Genomic DNA, 24,341 nt, shown 5'->3' on the forward strand with positions numbered 1-24,341 from the left:
TTGCCCCAGGCTTACACAATTCTCTGCCTATCATCTTCTGTTCCATAGTTTCACAGAACAGAATGTGTTTCATTTAATTTTCCTTGAAAATTTACTTGGCCTAATATCTTGGCAGCAGTTTACAAACTTTGCTAGGTTATACCACTGCCAGCAAGAATAAAGAAATGGTTCCCAGTCTTCCATGAATAAAACTAAATTTTCTAAATTAAATATTTGTTTTCGTGCTGTGGTATCAGTCAAACTAATCTTTTAAACTTCATCCAAGGAAATATTCGTGCAATTTGAACTCACTAAAACTTGCAGCTAGACAAATTTAGACTAGGAGTGAGATGCAAATTATGGAGAGATGGGGTAATTAATCTCATACATCACTTGCCAAAGATTACAGTTGATGCTCATCAGTGGTAAGCTCAAACTCAAGATAGGATGCATTTTCTAGGAGTTACAGTGCAGTTCACCTATAACTATTGATCAAGAAGCAGGAGTTACTGAAAAGTGTTAAGAACTAGACTAGGCAAGAAAAGACCTATTTTTTTCTACTTATCACTTATAAAGTCAGATAGAAGCCTTTCATTACAGTTTGTTACTTATTTTCAGTATACATCAAATGTTATTGTTTGTTTTGTTTTGTTTTGTTTTGTTTTTCTGGCAGGTGCAGCTAGTTACAACAGTTTTTATGTTTTTTGCAAAAATTTCTGCCAAGCTGTGAAACCTGGGAAACTGAGGGTCCGCTGCAGTGTGTGTAAACAGGGAACACTGACATTGGCAAGGGTAAGCTTTTTTGTTTGTTTGTTTGTTTCAAGGTTTTGGAGTATATGGAAATGATATCTCTAGTTTTATCTATTTGCATACATGTGGCTATGTATATATGTATTTCTATTTAATTTTTTTCTTGCTGTTTATAACTGAGAAGAGTAATTCAAAGGTTTGTGAACATTTCACTCACTTATCTCCATTATTTGCAGCACACGCAAGGAATACATTGCAGACTAGAGCTCCGATCCTGTAAAGACATCCTTAGATTTATATTTTAAGGACTAATGATTAACCTGGTAGTATCCGCAATGTATACAACTACATGCATGCTGAAGAGTTGGAATTTTAGATGCTTATACAAAGCTTGGAGCAGCTGTTAAGGCCACAGAAAGACCTGAATTCAGGTCTTGATTGTGACCGTTATGGAATGAGACAAGAAGGGATTAAGTGGCTGTGCAGCTGAGAATATTAATCTCTCCAGCCTAGCTGCCGCATGTGAAGTCAAAAGAAAGTTATTGTGCCAGGACAGAAAGTTAGTAGGAGATCTGTCAAGCTTGGTTTGCACCCTAAAATAGGAGAGTGTTGTTGACTTGAATGTGCAGTAGTGTAAAGTTTTGGAGAGTTTTTTTGTGTAAGTGCTGCTGAATTTCACTGGTTGTGCTACTGGGGAATGAGCTCTTCCTCTCTCATAAATCACAGTGTTTGTCAACCAGGTTTGTTATGTGAGGGGCTTAAGTTTTGCAGGAGACTGAGCCTTACCATGCTGTAGACTGGGGAGAGGCTTTCATATTTGGCACATGTTTAAGTGTTTAAATTTGTCTTTCACTGTGGTTTAAAGTAGTTAATTTCAGCTTCATGTTCTTCATGTAGCCCAATGCTTCAGTGTCTTTACACATAATATCACAGGGAGATCCTTTAAAAACCCAGCTCCTATATTCTCACTGAGAAGAATAAACTGTAGCAATGCTTATACACACCTAATTCAAAAAGCTACAACAACAAACCCCCTCAAGCTCTGCGTGCTGTTCCTGAATTGCCTGACTCTCTCTGATTTATTTCAGAGGCTTGGAAGTGTTGCGTTTTGTGGCGTTCCAAATGAACACATCTAAGGGGATTTGTTTTGTCCCAAAAGTTGCATTTAAATATTGGTGATTCATATAGGCTTGAATCACGTATAAATCAAGATACAAGAGAAGTAGCCATTAATGTACATTTCCAATGGTATAATATTCAGGATGGATAAAAACACAAACAACATTGTATTCAGCTTGAATACAAGCAGTCAGTGCTGCTGAAAGACATTGCTGTTACCACTAGATGAGTTTGAACCTTGTGTGTTGCATTGACAGCATACAACATGTGTCCTTTGCTAGACTCAGTGGCTTCCTTCAGTATGCCCACTTTTGGAAATGATGACTTCCACACCTGTGCCATTTGGTTTGGAATCATTATGTTCCTTGTATTAAGTAGACTTAAATAAATTTCCAAATTTTTCAGTTTTTACAGTACTTGCTAAATAGTGTTTGTCATTTGGGAGACTTAAAAAAAAAATCTCTCTATTGTCTCCCAAGAATTCCTCATAACTTCATGATAAAAACCATATTATATAAAGTTCCGGTATTTCTAAAGTTTCTAAAGTTTCCAGTATTTCTAAATACACTTTCTGTATCTGATTGTCTGGAATGTATATGGGCCTGCATTCTTTTGGCAAATACAGGGTCAATAACACAAGAAATATACACAAGCTGATAATTTCCATTGAAAGAGCAGAGTGCAGCTGCTTCTTTTTTTCTGTTAGCATATTTTACAGTGGATATGAAAAGAAAGTGTCTGGAAACTCATAGTGGGAGCATTCACAGTTTTCAAGATTGATTCAAAAAATCCCAGCTTTCAGAAGATTTGAGAAGGTACTTCAGCATAAAGTACAAATATCTTTTAGAGACTATTGAATGATAATTTTTGTCAGTTTTAGTTTTTAAATAATGCTTGTGTATGAAAATAATTTACACTTAAGGTTCTTGTTACTTTCTCCCCAAAACAAAGAAAACCTGTTATTATTCTTTTCCTCTCAAATTCAAGTGGAGTAGTTGAGAACAGCGAGTGTGCTGTTCCAGCAGTTTGGGCTGGCAGTCCTCAGGACTTTGAAAGTGCAATATTTGCAATATGAGCACACTTATTGCTGTGAATGTGCTATGCAACTGTCAGTTTGTTTTACAAATACATACCATCTACCTCAGTCCTGTGGTTATGAAGATTAAGTGCAAATTTGGCATGTGCCTGGCCCTTGTGACCTCTTTTCTTCTCACTTTCTGGTCCATATTCCAGAGAAACAGAAAATAATTCCAGCTGGGGAAGCCTGACATATGTACTAAGCCCCATTTATTTTTTACTACTATGTAGAGACCTCTCTGCATTAAGGCTAGGCAGAAGTGTGGTCCTCCCAGCAAGTGTGTTGTATCTACTCTGCTTTCTTCAATGCACTGCAGTCTACAGTAGGCAAGTTATGTCAGGCTGAAAATGTTACTGTCAATCATTTGACTTGTGTGCACATTGAAAAAAAATCATGTAAGTTCGTATATTAACCCAAACCCTCTATCTTGCCCCTCCAATCCCACTGGACAATGCCAGTGATTGCTGACAGACATCTTCTGTACTGGTACTACAATTATTTTCCTTTTATAGAGAAATTAGTCAAAATAAAGTTGACATAAGCAAGCTATAAAAAAGCTTCTCTTTACCACCATACTACAGATTCGTCAGCAAAGCCATTTTTTTAAGATGTTTTTTTTTTCCCCAATTCTCCATAAACTGTGCCTGGCCTTTACATGGCAACACAGCAAGTTTCTTGAGAAGCTCTCTTGTGCCATAAGCAGCAAAGCACCATGTAAGCCAGCATTTGTTACACTAATTCTTTTGTTGAGATGAACATGAATACCTGTGTAAAACCCACACAAAGCTTTGGGCAGCCTTAACTTACTCTATATGCTAATCCTTTTCCTACCTAAGCCACAAATGACCAACCTAATTAAATTGAGCTTCTTTTTTCATGGTGTGTTGACTGACATTTTAAAATATTACTTATTCATTTAAACAGTCTTATTCTAATACCTTATTTAACTGTCATGCCTGTTTGCATAGCATTATTTTAATATATGATGCTCAGACTAAATTTACGATACTATATTTCTATGAAATTAAAGAGCCCACTGTTTATATTTTTACCAAAGACATCCATCTAAATATTAAATTTGTAATTTTCCAGATGACACTTAGGTTGGCGTTTTATGAACATTTCATGACCTAATGCTTTATGGGAGATATACCCAATTGATTTAATTATAAGAAAACATCAGTCACTGCAAAAGTATCACCTCTCCCTAGTTTCTCTAATTAATCAAGCAAAATCATGTCTGGAAAGACTGGAGTGTGGGAGTCTTGTGTAGACCACCTACGATCCTGCCAGCAACTTTCTTCAAATAGCTTGAAAATTTTAGTCATTAGTTTCACACTGGTCTATATCTTTTGTTGCTTTTAAGCTTTTAAAAGTATTTATTTCATATACATACAATGCTGCAATTTGTTTCAGTAGCCATGATTCAGATAATTAGGGTATTCTTCTTTCCAGAAAAAAAGACCCACAAAAAAACCCTGATTACAGCAGTCACATTTACAGTTCTTTCTTTTGAGCCATAGCAGTGTTAACATCCATAATGTTAACTCTATAATGAAAAGGAAAATGCCTATCTGCAAATGGAAGGCCTGATTCTGCAAACAGGTATACACCAAGCTATACACATAAAGCACGTTTTCAATGTAACTGACTCTGTGACATACTTCTGGTATAGAAGACAGTAACATTTGATTAGCTATCTGTTTGTCATAATGCAAAATTCAACCCGGGTAAGAATCTGTCTTGAAGTGTGGTAAGTAGACTTTAGGTCTCCGTACTCAGCCACAGGTGCTGTGGTGAGGCCATTTCTGCTGCAGGGACTCATGACTCATTACTGTTTGGTAACTCTTCCCTTTGTGCCCTTGGTAGTACTGGTTGAGTTTTCAGTATATCCTCTAGTACAAGCACCAAAGGAGTTTTGCATAGCTGCTTCTATAGTTTTCAAGTGTTCTTTATAGCTTACATCATTATTTCAGATCTTTTCAGACATGGGGAGTTATATTCGGATCTGATTTTGATGCCTGCAGCTGAGATGAGGCTTAGTTTCTGGCACTGACAGCACATCTGGATTTTATTCAGCAGCTGGTGCATACAGTCCTGTTGCTGTCCCTGCCCTCCGCTCTCCAGAGGAGCATCCTGAGGTCACGGGTTTTGTTTAACTGTCTCTGCCCCAGAACTGCTCTTTCATCATTTGTCATATTAGGGATATTGCTTTCATTTATTGCTTTTCATCTTAAAACTAATAAAGAAATGGACATTTGCTGAATTTTGTTTCTCTGGCACCATGAAAAGCTTGTCATTGAGGTACCTTGTCAGTTAGTGTAGGCTGTGGGGTACATCACAGTTCTGCAAGGGAAAAGCACTAGTGTCTTTTGAGTGCCTTCCAGTGACTGACAAATAACAGGTCATAGATAGTTTAAGTGATCTTCCTAAGAGATGATAGTGTAATATTTTGAATTTGATACTTTTGTATTTCCTAGGAAGACAAAGATCTTTAATACAGTCATTTTCTTCCAGTTCTTACTTCCTAGCTCCATTTTAATCGAGTTATTTAAGTAGTGTGTTTTCTTTTTAACAAATATAAACTTAGCAGAGAGTCTCAGTAATATAAAATAAAAAGGCAGTTTACTTTTGATCTCTCTTTTTTTTAATATATCATTGTGAAACTCCATTCCACAGTGCACTGCCTCTCACCACTGCTCATTTCAGAGCACATATTTTTCCTGGAATTCATTACTTGTATCCTGGCTTGGTGACAGAGAAAGACAGGAGTACTGCTCACTGCATCGCAGCAAGGTTGACTGAAAGAGAAAGGAACAAGTAGCACCCTGCAATTATCTAGCCCTTACTGCTGCTGAGTCAGCTTGTCCCCGCTGCTGGTTACCACTGCTGAGGTAATATTGCAAGCAGGTTACAAAAAATCAATTTGTCTTTTGAAGCTAAACTGCAAAATAAACTCCACCCAGTGGAGTGCAATGTGATAAAGTGTGATCTCATTCACAGGCTGGGGAGAGATTAAAAATGTGATTGAATTCTTGAGACTGGATGATGTAGGTATTTGTCTCTCCAAAATTGCATGTTTGCTGTAAGGATAAAAATGTTTTTGCTACATCTTAGCTAACACATGACAAACACTGTGTGTTAAAATACTTCTATTGAATACTGTGCATAGGAAAGTTACTGCTCTAATGTGTGCTCCTTGGTCAAACTAACAAATGTGAACAACCATTTGTTGTTGGGTTCCTGCTAATGAATGTGTTAGTACAAAAATAGCTTAATTTCCCTGCATTTGGCTGACAAAAGTAGTACTTACAGGAAATGACATGTATTTAATATATGTGCTTCTTTCTACATAAATAATGAAAAACGTTTCAATTCTGATGGCTAAATTACTACCACTGGGCACTGATGTTAATGCTGTTTTGAGAAGACCAGTGCAGAGGAAAAGAGCCCTCGGGACTCTTCTTTCCAGCGTTTCCACAGATTCAGGAAATCCTTCTATATTAGTTATATTAAGTCATCATACTTAATTCTAAGCCTAATTTTTTTTCTAGTGAACAGGTGTTTTTTGAGAGTGAGGGAACATCTTAAGATGAAGATATGTTATTCTGTTGTGCAGCCCAAGCCCAGATGTGCCTGGATGCCAGAGAGAAATCAGGCATATTCTGATCCTCTCCCTACCTGCTATGCAGGCAAATGTACTCTTTTGTGCAATCGTTTCTCTCCTGACCCAGTCTGATGGTGACAGGCCTGCTAAATATGAACTGCTGAGATTCTTAGTGCAGGACTATGTTACAATAGTAAGTCCTGTCTCCTGGTGGTGTTTGTAGTTCATGCACAATTCCATGCTAAAGTAGATACAAAACCTCTATCTGTCATATCCATTAGATAGTTTGAGCAGTTTCCAATAACAAAATCTGTCTCAGAACAGGATATTTTTCCATTATAGCAAAGGAGAATCTATCACTAATTGGCCTGACCAAGGAGGCCAATATTTTTAGTACTTTTACTGTAGTTCCACAGGTGCCATCCTTGTGAGGAATTTGTGTCATCCATTCTTCCCTATTGCTCTCCTATTACTTGCAGTGACTTGGAGCAGTATTAAGTAAGTTTAGTTCTGAGCTGACCCAGAATCCAGAATTACTGGTGGAACTTTCCTAAGAAGGATCGTGTGGGGTCTGCAGGTCTGATTCTGCCATTGCTCAGCCAGTGTCTTCATTGCTTTTAGTAATATGAATATCAGAAGAAAAAAAAAAAAAGCCTACATTTCTAACTTTAAAAGTCTGTTTTCTTTGATGATGTGTTATATTCTGCCAAATCCAGCCCCACCCTGGGGAGGCTGCTCCAGCGCATGTTCCTGGGGCCTGTTTAAGATACTGTGGCACTTACAGGAGTAAGAAAGCTCAACACTGGGTAACTGCAAAATTATTTTATAACCATTTTATTCTTTCTTCTCCACTTCTTTCTTTGGCTCTGAGTCTCACTTCACACTGAACCCCTTAAAGGACAGCCTCACTCTTGCACCTGCCTTCCATAGGGACACTGCCATTGAGGCTGGCCTCCAAAGTACATCTGAAGAGAACAGTTGGGAGGATTCAGAAGACTTGATGTAGTTTTATTCAGGCTTTTGACTACCTCTTTCATTTCTTTTTCCAATATCCCTTAAGACAACTTTCACTACATTGGACATCAATTGTTTAATTTATGTATATGCAGCAAATGAAAACAACTACATACTTGATTTATGAAGAAAATTATTCCATCCATTCCAAAAGACAGGAACAGCAATTCTTTGATGCAAAATAAACTTTGCAAAGGAAACAGTTTTGCCTTTGTGTTGAAAAAAATAACATACAGGTTTTTTGTTCATTTTAATGGAATAAGAAAATATAATTCAACTTCTAATTCTATTAGAAGCTCTGAGATATCTATGCATGATTTATTATATTTATTGCAGTATGTGTTTTCTGTGAGATTACACATTATAAAGTGTCTTAAAAGCTGGAAAAAAAATACCAATTATTGGAAAGACGGAAAATGACTTCAGTGTTATGTACCACTTCAAGTCATGCTGTGAAATAAAACTGCCCTTTAATATGGAGCCTAAAATGAGTTTCTCCAGCCTGGGTCACACCAGTCATAAATGAAAAGGAAAACAGTTACCAAATTTACTTTCAGATTCGACTTTTACATGAGTCTCTGAAGCAAATGTCTAATGAACCTTTTTTGCCAAAGAAGGTATATCTATACGCCTAGGAATATAGCCGGCATTCAGTGTATCCTGTCTTTGCAGTTGCTGTGATATCACAGAAGCACAGGCCCACAGACTGGCTGAGGTTGGAAGGGACCTCTGGAGGTCATCTGGTCCAGCCCCCCTGCTCAGGCAGGGCCACTTGGAGCCGGTTGCCCAGGACCATGTCCTTTTTAGTATCTCCAAGGATGGACACTCCACAGCTTCTCTGTGCAGCCTGTGCCAGCACTCAGTCACCCTCACAGTAAAAAGGTTTCTCCTTATGTTCATACAGCACCTCCTGTGTTTCAGTTTGTAGCTATTGCCTCTGGTCCTGCCACTAGGCACCTCTGAAGAGAGCCTGGCTGTGTCTTCTTTACATCCTCCCTTCAGATATTTATACACAGTGATGAGATCACCACCAACATATATTTCAGTATATCACTGAAAGCCTAGGACTAGTAAAAAATACCATGCTCAGAGTAACACTTGTTTTCTCCAAAATATTTGTTGCATTTGAATTGCTTTTATATAACATTGCACATTCTCAGAATTGTAATCAAGGATACTTTGATAAATAGATCCTGTATTTCATAACTCCTACTTCTCCAGAGATCCTTAGAAATTTGGAGCACTCACCATTGGGTGGCATAGGATCATGTCTACATGTAGATCAGATTGCGGACTTTATCTGTTTCATTCTTTTACAGGTCTTGTGCTATTTCTGTTTATGTTTTTTTTTATATCTTGTTGTTTAGATGTATACCTTGGGGGGGGGGGGGGGGGCGGGCGGTGTAAGCCGTATTCAGCTTTAGTTTGGACTGTTCTTAGGGGCAGAAATGTAACCGGAGAGGGACCACTCGTTCCCTCTGCTGGCATATGCACAGACAGTATGACCACAAAAGGGTGTTATGTTGGCCAGGGAAATGAAAAGTTTGCATATCTTTAGGTTACATCTTTTGGCATATTGAGTATAGGCAGCTCTGCCGTCATTGTCTTCACAATATGTAAAGACGGCCATCTCTCCATGCAGTACCTCCTTCCCTCGCAAAAAAGGCCCTCTCTCTAAAGTTTCTTAGCCTTTTATGTTGAAAGGAGATACAGTGAATGTTTGTCAGTATTTTAAACATTAGAGCCATATCTACTCCATCGGCATCTTAAGCTGTATGTGTAGGTAAATCCTTCTTGGTCTCCCCATCTGTCTGTCCGTCTGTCTGTCTGTCTGTCTCTCTCTCTCTCTTTTGGATCCCTTTTTCTACTCAGTAAGACAATAATGTGCTGTGGATGTGTTGCTGGAATGTATTACAATGCAAACAAATCTTGGACTGTGACAGTGGGGTTTTTTTAATATGGCAGCTGCCACTGAGATTCAGATGTCCCAGTGCCTAACTCTCCTAATTTGCTTTCTTTATTAAAGTACAGCCAAACTTCTGTCTTCCCAGTATTATTCCTTCGACAGCTGTGGGCACAGAGAGATCATGCTCGCACTACATTATTTCAACATTTTTCATAATGATGAATATTAAACAATTCTAAAGGGTCATTATTTTTTTCCTAATTTTTAAGATGCTGGAATATCTGATGCACCAGCTGGCTCAGGAGGAAAAATTAACTACATTTACTTAAGGTATTGTAGTAGCAGGAGTAGCAAATGCCAAACTATTTTCTTAAATGTGTACCTTCATCTCCGTGAAGAAGCTGATGTAATTTCTAAATTATTATTATAATATTTTAATATTAATTATTGATAATTAAGGTGATTAATTGAAAACAGATTAAAGTAACTCTAAAAGAACTATAAACAGGTCTCTATTCTACCTCACCGTGGAAGAAAACCCTCCAAATCTGTACATTTTTGCCTCATGTCTGAAGTTGTGGGTTTTTTTATGATTTTGGACTGAATTAGTTACTAAAAAAGTTTTAGGATACTTAAACATGATGTAAGTAAAAACTCAGACTTCTGTAACTAAAAAATCACCTAATTTTAAGTTATATTGATTAGACTTGTTTGGATAGGGTTATGATCTAAAGGTATTAAGGTCAAACTTGTTAAACCTTTCCTCAGAGCTCCATTAGTATAAAACATCTTTAATGTGGTGCAACCACAACCATGGTAGTTATATTGATTTAACTTTCTTGGTAGAGGTATGCAGTGTTCTAATGAAGGTTTTCCCCCTCTTCTCAGGGAAATTTCCCTAATGAATAAATAGGTCCTTAGGGACATGTGGTGTTGACCAATGAGTAATCCACAGATAAATTGTTAGTATTCATTTAAGTTTTTCTGCTGTAAGCAGCTGGACAAAACAAGACATCCTTGGTTCCCTGTAGGAACTGCCATATGTTTAAAGCTTGCTCCTTATGTGGAAAAAAGGCCATTTGAGTTCAGTGGTATATCTTGAATATAGAAGAGTTTTATGTTTGTTTGGGGTTTTTTTTGATAGATAGCAAATGCTTCTGTGTTAAGAACTTCATTATATTAGGAGTGGGTTGGGTTTTTTTTTTCTGTTTTTAACAATACTAATATAAATTCAACATTGAACCCTGTAACTTTTCTAGACTTTATTTGGAGAACCTGTTCTTTGGCAAGAGCTCTGAACATGGGTTTATTATTATGTAAGACTTAATGGTTTAACTGGTTTTGTTAAAAGCAGAAATAAAATTGTGGGGGCTCTCTAATAAGTATGAAACATAATTTGGAAGTGACTTGCAGGGAAATATTCTCGCAGTCTAATGATGTAAAAATCTCAATTTAATCAAAATAGCATGCTTTTGTCAAGACAATACACATAGACTTTTCAGACAAGGGAAAATACTTTAGCTGGGAAGGAGGAGATTTTTAACTTTTTTGTAGGCAAAGCAGTGTAATTCCTAGAGTGGGTACAACTACCTCACAACTCTATAAATTCAAACAGTTATGAATAAGAACAGTCCATCCTGGTATAAGCATTTTTTTTTTTTTATCTACATGTACAACTGCAACCATCATACAATTGCTGTATTTTTTGAATGACGTTAAAATGGCATAGTTAAAATGGTACAAACTTTGGACATAGACACACAGAATGAATTAATGAAGGTTTTCAAGCAAGAAGTGGTTGAATATATTAGACTTGATAAAATATCTGATAGCATTAGATTTTGAAAAAGAAATCTCTCCATGGGAAGATTTTAATTAAAATAAAATTTCAGGCTATGTCTCCTAAGACAATCAGAGAACAAACAGTACTGAGAGACTGAGATCTCCTTTTTTACACCAAAAATTATTCAGCCAAAACTGCTGAATACCTGAATCTAAGCCTTATGTTGTTTGTATATACTGACATTTAAACTTACTGTTTTGGGAGGAAGATAAAGACACTAACTGCAACTGTAAAGACATTTCCTAGCCCATCTTGAAATTCCTGGCACTGATGGTAAGTTTAAGGATTTTAGACCTTACAACGATAGGCTTGCTCAAGCTTTAACCAGCACTCTCTGTTCAGACTATGCCTTGCTGTTTTTACCAATACTTAAAAGTATAGTTTCCTGAACTGTGGCTCCTAAACTGTGGTACCTGTACCACTAACCTGATACAAGCATTAACTTCTTGTTGCTGCGGCTGCTCACGATGATACTTGAGCAAACTAAGTCTGGGTACCCTTACCAAGGACAGTTTGTCTTTTTGGCTAAAATAGGTGTGCACGCTGTCATAAAAGATGAGATAAGAGAGTATCAGTGGTATTTTTACTTAGATTTGATCTGCATGTGCTCATCAGCTGTTTATGAACTGATGCTGGAAGCGTTTTGCAATTGTTTTGAATTTGTCTGTACATCCCCAAGTTCTAGATTTTATTGCTGTTTTTATTTTGAATTCAGGCTGTATTCATTAGAATCAGTATGTTCTGCATGTCCGTATTTCCGTAAGCACCGCTCATGCTGTCAAAAAAGCCAGCTCAGCTTGGCAGAAGTTACCTGTTTCAGAGTAAGACACTGGATTTTAGCCGATGCCTCAGGTTCCTGTAAAGAGCATCAAGACATGTTTTTGCTAGCTTTCTTCCGTCTAGCTCTGCACGTAGCCTGCCAGCTGAAAACACTGCTGTCTCATCCCTACCCAGGAGTGTTGCTGAGAGTAATGTCTGTAACTCTGAAAAAGAAGAATATACTAACCAAGGGTAGTATTATTTGTTTGTTACCAATATAGATGTCATAGATGGTAGGGCATGTTCTCAAAATATAAAAAAAAACATTTCCCTGAAGTATGTTGGTCCTCTCTTGGGTTGCGGTTTGGCTATCTGCTCACACACTACCACCTGTACATCTAAGAGGTTGTACAATTTTGCACTGTCCTCATCTGAACAACACGTTCATTCTGGGTGTTAATATTCTCTCTGTATATTTTGACTTGCTTGATTTTAAAAATTTAGTTTCAGATGGAAGAAATTAATTCCCCTGAAGTTAGGTTTTTCATTTCAATCAGGTCTAATTGCTTTCTTTCTTTTGAACCAACAAACTCAGTCAAATAGGCAAGAATGTGTTTAACCCAGGCTTTGCCTGGTGTTTTATATGGTGCTAAAGAGTGGCAGAATAATTTTGTGTGAATACTCAGTCTTTTCTGGATCTGTAGATATATCTGCTTTAGCTCAGATCCAAAACTTCCAAGCTCCTTCTAAATGCGGTTAGGAATAATTTCATACAATTCTGTAAAAAACAATCACCAAACTGGAAGACTGTCTGGTTACCTGCATGAGTCTTGAGCCTCATGGAGCTTTCTGTCAACATCAAGTCACCAGATAAAGCCTCTGCCTGAAGTGTGACAGTAGTTCTGGTGAGAAGTAAAATGGATTTAAAATAGTGCAGTCAGGTGCCATCAGAAGGAACAGTTTATGCATCTCCTGCCTTATAGGATATAAATTAGTTCAGTCAATTGTAAGATGACAAGTTGACGGTTGTTTTTATTCTGGGCTAATACAAAAGGATATTTAAATGCTCCATGGTTTTGTACAATATTAAAAATCCTTAAAAGGAAAAACAATTAAAAGCCAGAATACCAACTCATGTAAGCAAATGTGCTTCCATTGTGCAATAGTTATATTTTATGTTCTGGAATTTCAGCTTTTTACTTGTATTTTAAGCAACATATTTATTATGTGGTGTCATAGGTGGGTTTTTTGGTATAATACAATGTCAGAAAATCCCATCAATTCTTGATGGTCATGTACAGGATTATTTATTGAGGATGGATTTTAAAAATAAACTAATGTTGCTTCACTCTCAGGCTTTTGGAACAGTGTCAAGAGACATTTTTTTCATTTTTCTCTTAATTTGCCTGCAGGTCTTGACCTCATGATCATAATTCCTTAACATGCATTCATAATTATTCAGTTCAGTACATTAGACCTGGTTTCACCCTGTCCCTGTGGCTAACCCAATTAAGAGGAATGCAGGATGAGGCTGTTCAGGGTCTAAGCTGTGATCAGAAATGGGAGCCAGCAGGTCACCTCTTTGGTTCTGCTGTCCCCTCCTGCCTCAGTGCTGCATTTTTGCTAATGTAAAAAGCTGTTTCCTGAAATTCAGGCCCTGTGATGAAGTCTAAGATTGCTGACTTTGGCATTTTGGCAGAACAGTAATTTAAAGAGGAAATTAGAATTCATAGGCTTTATTTACTTCAACTAGAACGAAATAGCTAGATTAAGGTTGTTTTAACCTTTAAGCTGCTTCTGACTCTACAAATTGTGTAGTTTTATTTAAAATATTTGTACTCTGCTGGAAAACTTTTCTTCAGTTTGACTCTTAAGTTTCTCTTCTGCTTTTACTTCTTTCTAGCATATCTCAATTTGTAAATTCCATTAAAGAGAATTGACATTTTGTAGATTTCTTATTTAAACTATAACTGATACACTTGAATCTTAAGTTTGTGCAGTGAGCAGAATCTTCCTGTATACTTCAGGGAGGCCACAGGGTTAGCTACAATCCATTTTCCCTGTATTCTCTGATAAAGTGAATTAGGGGGCCTGAGTGTTTGTGTCTATCTTAGGTGAGAAGGAGAGGGAGGAGGTGGGAGACTAAAAAATAAATAGTTTACTTTTTACCAGTACAGATACTCATTTTGTGCTGGCTGGCTATGTTTCTGCATGAGCAGTAACACGTCACAAGAAAATGAAGGTAAAATTTGGTATGGGTCCTGTTATATTCTGATAAAATCATGAGCATTCTTTCCTAATGCTAAATTTGTTGAATGCCAGCTCGTCCATAACTATAATAAAACCAGCTAATGCATAAATGAATTCTGGCAATTTTAAATAAAATTTTAAAACCTGATATGACAGGGAAGAATGCTAAGAGGTAACCAAGTGTGTAAACACTAAATGAAGGATTATCCTTATTTGTGAAAAATCCATTCCAGCGAGAAATTGAATTGGGGGCTTCTCTCAAAAAAGAAGGGCTACTGTAGCTAGTGAGCCAAATCAGCACCTGATTTTATTCTCTTTACAGTAATAAGGTTATGTGAGACCCATAAACAATATACAAATGAGAATAAATGTAACTGAGTACTCTCTGCTCTCTCCTTTTTAAAGATTCTCTTCCAAATAGTAAAGTAGTGATTTTGCCAAAGTTTTAAAACTGAGTGTGATCAAGCATATTAGGAGTGATGCACTTCATTTGTTAGAGCATATTGCATGAAGAGCCTCACCTCTTATCTGGTATTTTTACTTTGCAGCAAGGATTTTCTGTACAAAGCGCATATGAATGGTATATGCATAAAACCACTAACACATATAAAACAGTAGATCCTGTATTTACTACTCTTTCAACTGAAGAAAGAAGATTGTACCAGATCAGTAAAAACAGCTGGTCCAGAACCTGGTCTTTGTCAGTATGTTAAGTGACGTAGAGGTTAATGGTAAAGAAAAGATCACAAATCTCCATGCCGCTGATACTGACTTTTAATGGGTCTCAGCAACGTGTAGTGAGCAATTTCAGAAACTAGCCCTGTAAAGAATTAGACTGCAACAATCTTGGCACTAGTTTACTGTAAATAGATGCATCCCACTTAGAAAAACAATTTGTATTAGACTTACCTGTCTGTATGTACTTTAATTATGCATAAACGTTCTCGAATTATGCAGTGTGCATAAATCCAAAAGCTGCTGGTGAAAGCTAAGACAGTAGATTAACTTCTGGAACAGGCTCGTTTTAATAAGTGGACTCTAAGCTTCCTGTACTGTCAGGAATTTAAACTGTCTCAGTGTACAAAGTGCTCCCCCAAATGCTGTGTCTTATGCAAAAAAGACAAGTGGTGTAGCAACTGGTAGAGGACACAAAAAAAAAAAAAAAGGATAAAGAAAAGGAGAAAAACATACGGATCTGCTCCTTTTCAAATGCAGATTGTTGAGGCTGGAAGTCTACCACTTAGTCACTGTGTTCTCCATTTGACCATATGGTTGCAAAATCTAGTGGAATGATACAAAAGCCCTAGTTCTCCTCCTGAAAACAAAATATAGTAGAATAAAGTGGAAAAAGGAAAGGATTTCCTTTATTCACTCTTGCTGTTATGCAATTTTTAATATGGTTTATTTTCAGTGGCTTTGATCGTTTATGGAATCTCTCTCTCTCTCTCGGTATTTGACTTTGTCCTTGAAATATGTGGGATGAAATCTCTAAGCACTCCCCCTAAAATTAAGATGAAATTACAAGGATTTTTCTATCTGGTTCCAGTGCTCTTATAGCTGGACTCCATACACAGCTAAAAGTCAGCAGAATGCAACACACCTATTAAGAAGGTCTCTCATATTTGTGCAAAAATTGGAAGCACACAAGTGGATAAAGAAGTTATTTTGTGGTCCATTACAACCTTATGTCAACCTCAGCTATGTGGCTAAAATTTTGATGAATTTACTGGTAATCAGTCTCCATATGAAATGAAAAAGGACATGACTGTCTCTAGCAACTCCTTGGCTATCCGCCTGCTCTTACTTTGCAAACAAGACTCAAGAGAGGAGGGATAATGCAGACACAGATGAGGACTTTTTGAGAGAGGCGGAGGGGGGTGGAGTTTGGTGGGTGTGTAAAATCCCTTTCAAGTGGGGATCATGAGGGAAGAGGTCTCTCAGTCTGTCACCACCAGCACCATGTCTACATCAGAATAAAATTTCAGCTTGGGAGTATTTGGAGATAATCATGTCAGGATGGTCACTTTTGGACAAATATCAACAGATAAGCAAATCGGATTTAAAAGAGCACTTTACTTGGCTTCAACTGTGGTATTTTACAGTTACAGTCTAACTTTAGTATAGTGTAAAATCACGTAAACAACAAGATCCGCACAGTGTGACTTGTATCTGCAGGAGTCCCGCTGTCTAAGGCTCTCCTCAGGCATCAATCTCATTGCACGATGCTGGGGAACACTGATACTAAGAGACTTAAAATCTGTTTACAGGAATGTTGTATAATAAACAAGAACATTGTTCTCTCTTTATTTTAACAGATTATGTCTATTCATGGTTTGAAAATAACAGTGTTATTGTACACAGGCTCTTTTTATGTGTACATAAATATACAGTATTCCTTCATGGTTAATTAACTACGTACTGTAAAAATATTAGAGTCATACATTCATTCTAGCCTTTAGTAACTGAGTAAAGGTATATAGAGAGTTCTAAAGTTCATGAAAGACAGAGGGCTTTATTCTCCATCCCTTATACCTATTTTACATTACAGTAAAACTTTTAGATCTGTAATAATTGACTTGAGTGAAGTTATACCTCATCCTCACACATAAAAGTGAAAGGAAAATTAATCCTCCATGAAATATTAATCTTCAAAAGTTTTACTCTCCTCTTCATCACCTTTGGAAATTATTTTGGGTGAAGGAACCCTTTCCTACCTTTGTATTGTGGTAGAAACTTTTGACCATGATTTTGTATCTTTGTAATAGGGTTTAGAAAATAATAGTATTTGCTGCAGCAGTTACTCAGCACTGTAACAAAACCACAAACTACAGACTACTACTTCTGTGACTGCTGCAGCAGCAAATCTTACGTGGAACAGCTAAAGAGCAGACCCCGGTGGTTAAATTGACCTGTTTGCTACACAAGTGTTTTCAGTTTAGGTGCCAGTAACAAGGATGGAGTTGAAAATTTCTCTTGTGAGAAAAGTAAATCTGGCATTAACTATGCCAAGAGATGTACAAAAATTGTCATTTAGCTACCCAGGTTTAGATTCCTGTCACCACCTGTCTGCACTTGGATTTGGGAATTAATTTTAATTTTCTGGCCTGTTGGCTAGTGAGATGGTCCTCATGGATTATAGAGCAGAGCAGAACTTTGTCCCACGTTGGTGGCTGTAGCTGAGCTTCCTAGCCCGTGACGCATGCCAGCATTGTCTTCAACCTTGGTGGTGAAGGGTCAGCTGTAAAACACTTTCTAAAGATGCTGTAAATCCCGCTGTAAAGTATATCTGTTAAGGGTATTGTAATTGTCATCTATCTTCTCCCCCTGCCCCAGGACCAAGCATATCGCTTTCCGAACATATGGTTTCCCTCAACGGATAAGGTACCGTAATGCCAAAGTTACTTCTGTTCATTCTGTATTACCAGTTCTGCTCTTCAGCCCGTCAGGAACTTGTATTTGCTCTGTTCATGATTTAGGGATTTAAGCAGAAAGTCTATTTATTTATCCAAGAAGACTCTTTTTTCTTTCTCTGTGAGATAACAGTGAAATTCTTGATAAGTAATTTGCTTAGTCTTTACATTTGCACGGTATTTTTCTTTCGAAAGGAAAAGAAAATGTTTTATACTCTGGGTGTCTGTGTGTGAATATAATAAGTATACATGGTGACAGAAAGACTTACAAATTCAAATATTAATATCCATTCTGGGATAAGAGAAAGAAATCTTAACCAGACTCCATATACTTCTTCACTGCAGACGGCAGTATAGAGTAGATGAACCAGAGTGGGCATTAGACTTGCTAACTTGGACCCCAGAAGCAGAAGGTCAGGAACTCAGTACTGGCCAGCTGACTCCACTTCTCTGATATGTTTGTAGCCTCTGTTGAGCTTGAACTTGCTCTGTCTAAACTTCTACCTGTACCTAACATAACCCTTTTAAAGGTCTGGCATTCCTACATCTACAGGCCTACTCATGGGAATAAAGCCTATTTTTTATGAAAAACAGAGTAGGATCTTCAGCATCCCATTACGCAGGATGAGCAGGCAGTTCTTTCCTGTTTAAAGTCTCAATTAAAAGTTAATCAATTAATTAAATGCACTTTATTGAATTTAGTTACATTATCTCTGAGAGACAGAGACCAAGGAGGCTTACAGACTTATAGGAAGTAGAGTTACAGGATAGGGCTCAGTCCTTAAGCTTAGACTCTTCACCCGTCTCCTTTGGCAGGAAAGCAAGGAGCGAGTCCTTGATTCCTCAGCAGTAAAACTTGTTTTCCTCCCTTGTTAGGCACTAAGGAATTTACCTCAGAACTGGAGTTTCTGTGTTTGATGTCTTTACCTAGTGGCAAGGTGTATAAGCAAAAAGACAATAGACAATTTGGAATTACAGGAAGTAAAGGGATAGCTATTGATAGGCATAAATAAAAGTGAAATGCCCTCTCTTCTCCTCTCCTTCCCCCATTCCTTTCTTTCCCCATTGGTGACTTCTGAGGTCTCATTTGTTTGTTCCTAATCTGTACTGTCAGCTGTCTGCATCTTATTTACAGGCAAAAAGTGGACCATCTCCATTTACTTGCACTGATTTTGCTTTTGCTCTACTGTCAGAATATAATCTGGCTAACCTTATATGTTTACATAGGAATATACAATTTACGCACATGTTGTAATACCAGTCCCTGACAGCAATGGCTACGCAATAACTATTAAAGAAATTATCATTTTACAGAAAATATCCAAAATATTTATATTTAATCACAAACAAACTGGCAATCAAGTCAGTAGCCTGTTTTCAGAACCGAGGCTTCTGTCAATAAGCAGCTCTTGCACAGCCAGATTTCTAAAAATAAGGCTATCTATCTAGTCAGAAAATTTTAGCTATTACACATTATACAAAAGCGTGCACAGGAGAGTAACAAAAGAGATTTGTTTTCTGGGTTGTGCTAAAAATTCCTATCTATCTCCTACCTTTATTTTGTCTCAGGTTTTAATGTGTAGTTGTAATCAGGGAGGAAAGGAGAAAAACTTCAGTGCATTGAGTACTGAAGGAAAGAAACGGAAACAAACACTTCTCAAGTGAGCTTATTGCTTTTTAATTAGTGCCTGTGGGACGATACTTTGCTATATCAGTGCCGTTTATACTAGTACTATCTTGAAACAGTGATGTGCAAAATTTCTCCCACATCTCCCACCATCTTGTGCAGCCCCAGAGCAGACATACATAAATAAGTAATGGAAAAGCTAGAAAAAAGATTCAGTCATGCCTGTTTTGCTGATGCCTGATTAAGAAAAAAAAAAAGGGGGCAGGGTACAGAGGAAGATGAAGAGTACATACTTCATAAATTCACTGTAACAGCTGTTGTACAAAACGCTGGGATTTGCTATTCCACATAGCACAGGACGAAGGCAAAACTTGCAAGAGTATATTTCTCTGTGTAATGAGGTAGGCAGCCATGCGGTTAAATCATTTGCTTTCTCTGGGACACTGCTGGGTTCTTTGCCATTGCGTTTAACTGCTCTCAGGTAGCAGAGTGTCATTCTCACCTTCTTTATTATAATTTTTCCCCTTGTACTGCCCAGTAAATGGGAAGTTTTACAGTGGAGCAGCTGTTGGCAAAACCATTGACCTAAAATAAAGCAGTCAGTAACTTACAAACAGTTGGTCGAAGTCACTTCAAACTTCTGGGTACAAGAAAAGAGAAGCAGCAGCAGAATGATGACTGTTTGCTCAGGAACTGTTTTGGAAAATCGTATCAGGCTTGTGAATGACTACTGCCAACTTAGTTTTCCTGTTCACCCAGCTGGATTTCCAAAGATAATCTTAACTATTCTATTGAAAGCAGAGTAGAGCATTGAAAAAGTAGGATATTCTCTCCGAATTAGAAGTCTTACACAAATAAAAAAGTTACTTAATTGATAAAAGCTTTAAGATTTTGTATAGAACTAAAAATTAGGGGTTTTTTTGTAATATAAAATCAAGTCACTAGAAAAAAAGTTAGTTTGGTATTTTATATTGGTGATTTTGGACAAAAAATCGTCAGTATAACACTAATTTTACTTCAAAAATAAGTCAACTTATTTGTTACAAAAATATTTTTCAATCTTTCTTTAGCTGAAATAAGGCAACTTGAAAAATGTGGAAAAACCTGCCTTGTGGGGTATTAGAGTCCTGTAAGATAAAATTAGCACATCATGTTGAGTGCATAGTCTTGATTTAAGTCTTTTCGTTTCAACTGCGGTGTCACATCTGTTTTCTGAAACTATTTAAGATTCTAACAATGTTTCTTTTATTCCTAACCATGGCAATTAAATTTAGTTCTTGAAAACCAGGGATCCAAAATAATCTGTGCTCTGTTGTCATGGCTGTGACGCAGCACTGACCGCATTTCTGTCATGAAGATTTTCAAATAAAGACACTACATGGAGCCGATCAAATACACAGGGAAAAAAATTCTGAATGCCATTGTGGTTCTCCTGACAAGTGTGTTTGCTCCATGTCTTCAGATGTATTTAATGTAGAGTGCAGAATGTAAGAAATGGAATGATCCCCCTCAGAGTGTTTATAACTAAATATTATTTACCCAAAATGCCATACTCTGATCATTTGTGTAAATATGTACTTAGAGAGGTTTGTTCATATATTAAAAATCTCTGTGGACTAAATATGACAGATTTTATCTGCCTTTTCTAATGGAAATCTTTTCTGTTGATGCCTGCATAAGTTTTGACTAACCATCACAACATTTGGCTTCTGAATTATTTTAAACTCCTCAAATGCAGATTGTATATTTTATAAAATGCATGTTTGGGGTTTTTTTCCAAGGTACATATTTTAACTATTGGATTGTTATAACTTAGGGATAGTAAAGGAGCCTAAGAAAGCTTTTAAACCTCCAAGTCAAGAGTGAGGCATATTAATCACATACTTCAGAGAAATGGCCTTAGATTTTGAAGTATTATTATACCATACCTTTGATACATATGTAATGTTTCTTAATCCCCCTCCCTGTTTATTCTGAATGAAATATTTTTTAAAAGTGGAATAAAAGTGTTTATGATTTAAAACAGTCTTTAATTGCTGGTAAGTGTTTAGTTTTTTCCTCCGCAGGCAGAGCATTTAATAAAATCTTGGCATTTGGGCCCAGATGTCTAAGGCTCAGAAAAAAGTGTGTTTTATATCACCTGTGAAAATGCTGGTTTATAATGGAAATTCTGGTGGATCAATAACTATGGCATCATTAGTTCTATGTTGCCAGAGCTATTAATGACTGAAATCCTTTTCCTGCTTTTCTGTCACTCTTTAAGCTCCTCAAACACTGCTTCAAGCTTTTAGGAAAACTGCTTGAGAAAAATGTATGAGTCCTCTGGAATATATTTTGATGAATGTCATCAGCCTCTGAGGGTTTCTGAACCATGACAGAATTTGCCACACACCACACAAAGATTGCTTACTGTGTTTATTAATATTGGTCTGTTTAACTTGGGGCAAAGATCTTCAGAAAATGCAGGCAATGTTGTGGAGTGGAATAGAATTTATTAGAGAGGGGGGATGTTATGTTTTCCACTGGTACATTTTTGCTTCTTTCTGAACACTTTGGAAAGTGCCTGATAACATGAGCTTCCTGTAAAACTTTGGGGTTTGAATTCTAACTATTGCACTTGAAATATATTTTGTTCTCTGATCTCTTGCTGTATATGAGGTAATACCCTGATGGACCCCTACGCAAGCCCCTGCTGAGGTGTAGAATCCATGGATGCCAACCTCTCAGATTTCCAGCTCAGGCCACCTACCAGAGCATCTCATCCCTTTAGTTTAAGATCCTGCCATTCTCGGTCGTACAGTGAAATCCAGCATATAAAGTTGAGACCACACTCTGGCTGATGTCAAGTTGTTGAGTCTGTTCCTGTTCCTACTGATGTCTTTGAAACAAAGAAAAAAAAAAACCTTTCCTAAATGATAACTCCAGTGCAAATGACAGTAATGAAAGTGTCACACTCAGGGATCCAGATTCTTCTTCCTGTACAGACTCTCTGCAGGAGCTCAAAGGAAAGCAGATGTAACCCCAAACAGATTACAGAAAAACAGCTGGGGAGACACCTCTGGAGATCACCTAGCGCAGGTTGCCTAGGGCCATGTCTGGTTGGGTTGTGAATATCTCCAAGGATGGAGAGTCCACAACCTCTCTGGGCAACCTGTTTCAATGTTCAACCATGCTCACAGTTTGAAAAAAAATCCTATGTTTAAATGGAATTTCCTGTGTTTCATGCCCATTGCCTCTTGTCCTTTCACTGGGAACCACTGAGAAGAATCTGGCTCCCTTTTCATTGCTCCCTCTATCAGGTATTTGTGCACATTGATAAGATCCCCCTGAGCCTTCTTTTCTACAAGCTGAATAGTCCCAGCTCTCCCAGCCTCTCCTTGTATAGTCAGATGCTCCAGTCCTGTAATCGTCTTTGTAGCCTCTTCACTGGACTCACTCCACTACGTCCATGTCACTCTTGTACTGGGGAGCCCAGAACTGGACATGGCACTCCAGATGCATCTCACCAGGGCTAATCAGAGAGAAAGGATCACCTCCCTCAACCTGTTGGAAACGCTTCCTAATGCAGCCCAGGGTGTTGTTGGCTTGCTTTGCCACAAAGGCACATTGCTCATACATTGCCCACCAGGATCACCTTTTTGGCAAAGCTGCTTTTTAGCTGATCAGCTCCCCCGGTGCAATGCAAGGTTGTTGAGAGCTTCAAACATAAATACCTGGTGGAAGATCCATGAAACTGGAGAACTCACCTAAGAATTATCACAAAGATATATACAAAGTCTTCAAAGCATCTCAGATTTCAGATATTAGCAGATCATATGAAATCAGAGCAAAAATCATTGCTGGTATTGCCTGCAAGCTGCAGAAATGCACTTGATCTAGAGTAGATATCCATTATCACTTTATACTTTTAAAAAATTGTTTTAGTTTGAAATGTTTTAATTCTTTTATTCAACAGATATTTAGGGTCACCAGAGAGCCTGAGCAGAGTTGTTACTCATTATTTGAGTAATTCCACTTCTGTATCACTGATACTTTGAATCTTATACAATACAGTGAAACAATGGGTGAGGAGCTCCTATTTCACTCCAAGTAATGCATCCTGTAAAGAATCTTGTTCAAACTCTATTTTTATATTGAAATAAAGTAACCCATTAGAATACTTTTTCACGTCATCCCTACTTCGTGTTGCATATTTTGGATAATTGACTGCTTAACATCTGGCATTGCTTTTCAAAGATATGAATTTTTTTTTCTATCTCTGTGCAATCACCAACATTCAAGAACAGTTCAGTTCAGTTTTCTGAGGCCTAGGACACAACTGCTCCAGCAGGCAGCATGGCAAATAAATGTATTCCTTCTCAGCATAAGTTGCACAGAGCATTCTTCCAGTACAGAAACAGAGGCAGAAAGAATCTTCCAAATCAAAAGATTCATTGTGGAAGCATTTCCAACAGGAGAAGCTACTCCTACAGCTCCACTCCACATCCACTGAACAGATTGTTATTTTATTATTTAGCATTAAATACCCATGAATGAAATAAATTATTGTTCATATAAAGGTGCTGTCTTCGTCTTCTCAGTATACAAGAGCTTTTCTTAAGGCTATTCTAAGCAGAATATAACTCAGCTTAGACTTCCTTCTGGGAAACTCCTGATTATAAGATGATACTAGTTGAGTTTTCTCTTAGCAACTTCAGAAAGGTGATAGAAAACCATCTCTGACTGCAAGCCTCACACTTTGCTGCCGTTCCTCACAAGCATGTTCCATATCTTGACTGCCAAGTTTCTAAGCAGAGGGCTGGATGTCACTGCTGATAGAAACAATCAACCAGCTGAGGAAACTTCTGCTGAGTAACAGAAAAGTCTTTTCGATTTGTCTGGGGCACGTACACCTTGGCATCTAAAGAGCACTGTGAAATGAACCTTACTCTCCCCATAGGTCATTCAGTGTAAAGTCAGAATATGAATGTATACATCCTCAAAAATGTCCTTTTAAAAA

The 24,341-nt window shown here is 37.5% G+C and overlaps 1 protein-coding gene across 1 annotated transcript in view; it reads left to right on the plus strand.

The window, feature by feature from the left end:
* PRKN (parkin RBR E3 ubiquitin protein ligase) overlaps positions 1 to 24,341 on the plus strand; it is a 780,164-nt gene that overhangs the window by 291,407 nt on the left and 464,416 nt on the right. Inside the window, exon 4 of the mRNA XM_087774081.1 lies at positions 653 to 771. Within this exon, the coding sequence (XP_087630207.1) occupies positions 653 to 771 (119 nt within the window). The remainder of the gene's footprint in view (positions 1 to 652; positions 772 to 24,341) is intronic.

Source organism: Nipponia nippon, unplaced genomic scaffold, assembly GCF_047370975.1.
Source record: "Nipponia nippon isolate SJK-2023a ecotype South Korea unplaced genomic scaffold, ASM4737097v1 scaffold_4, whole genome shotgun sequence".
Classification (NCBI taxonomy): Eukaryota; Metazoa; Chordata; class Aves; order Pelecaniformes; family Threskiornithidae; genus Nipponia; species Nipponia nippon.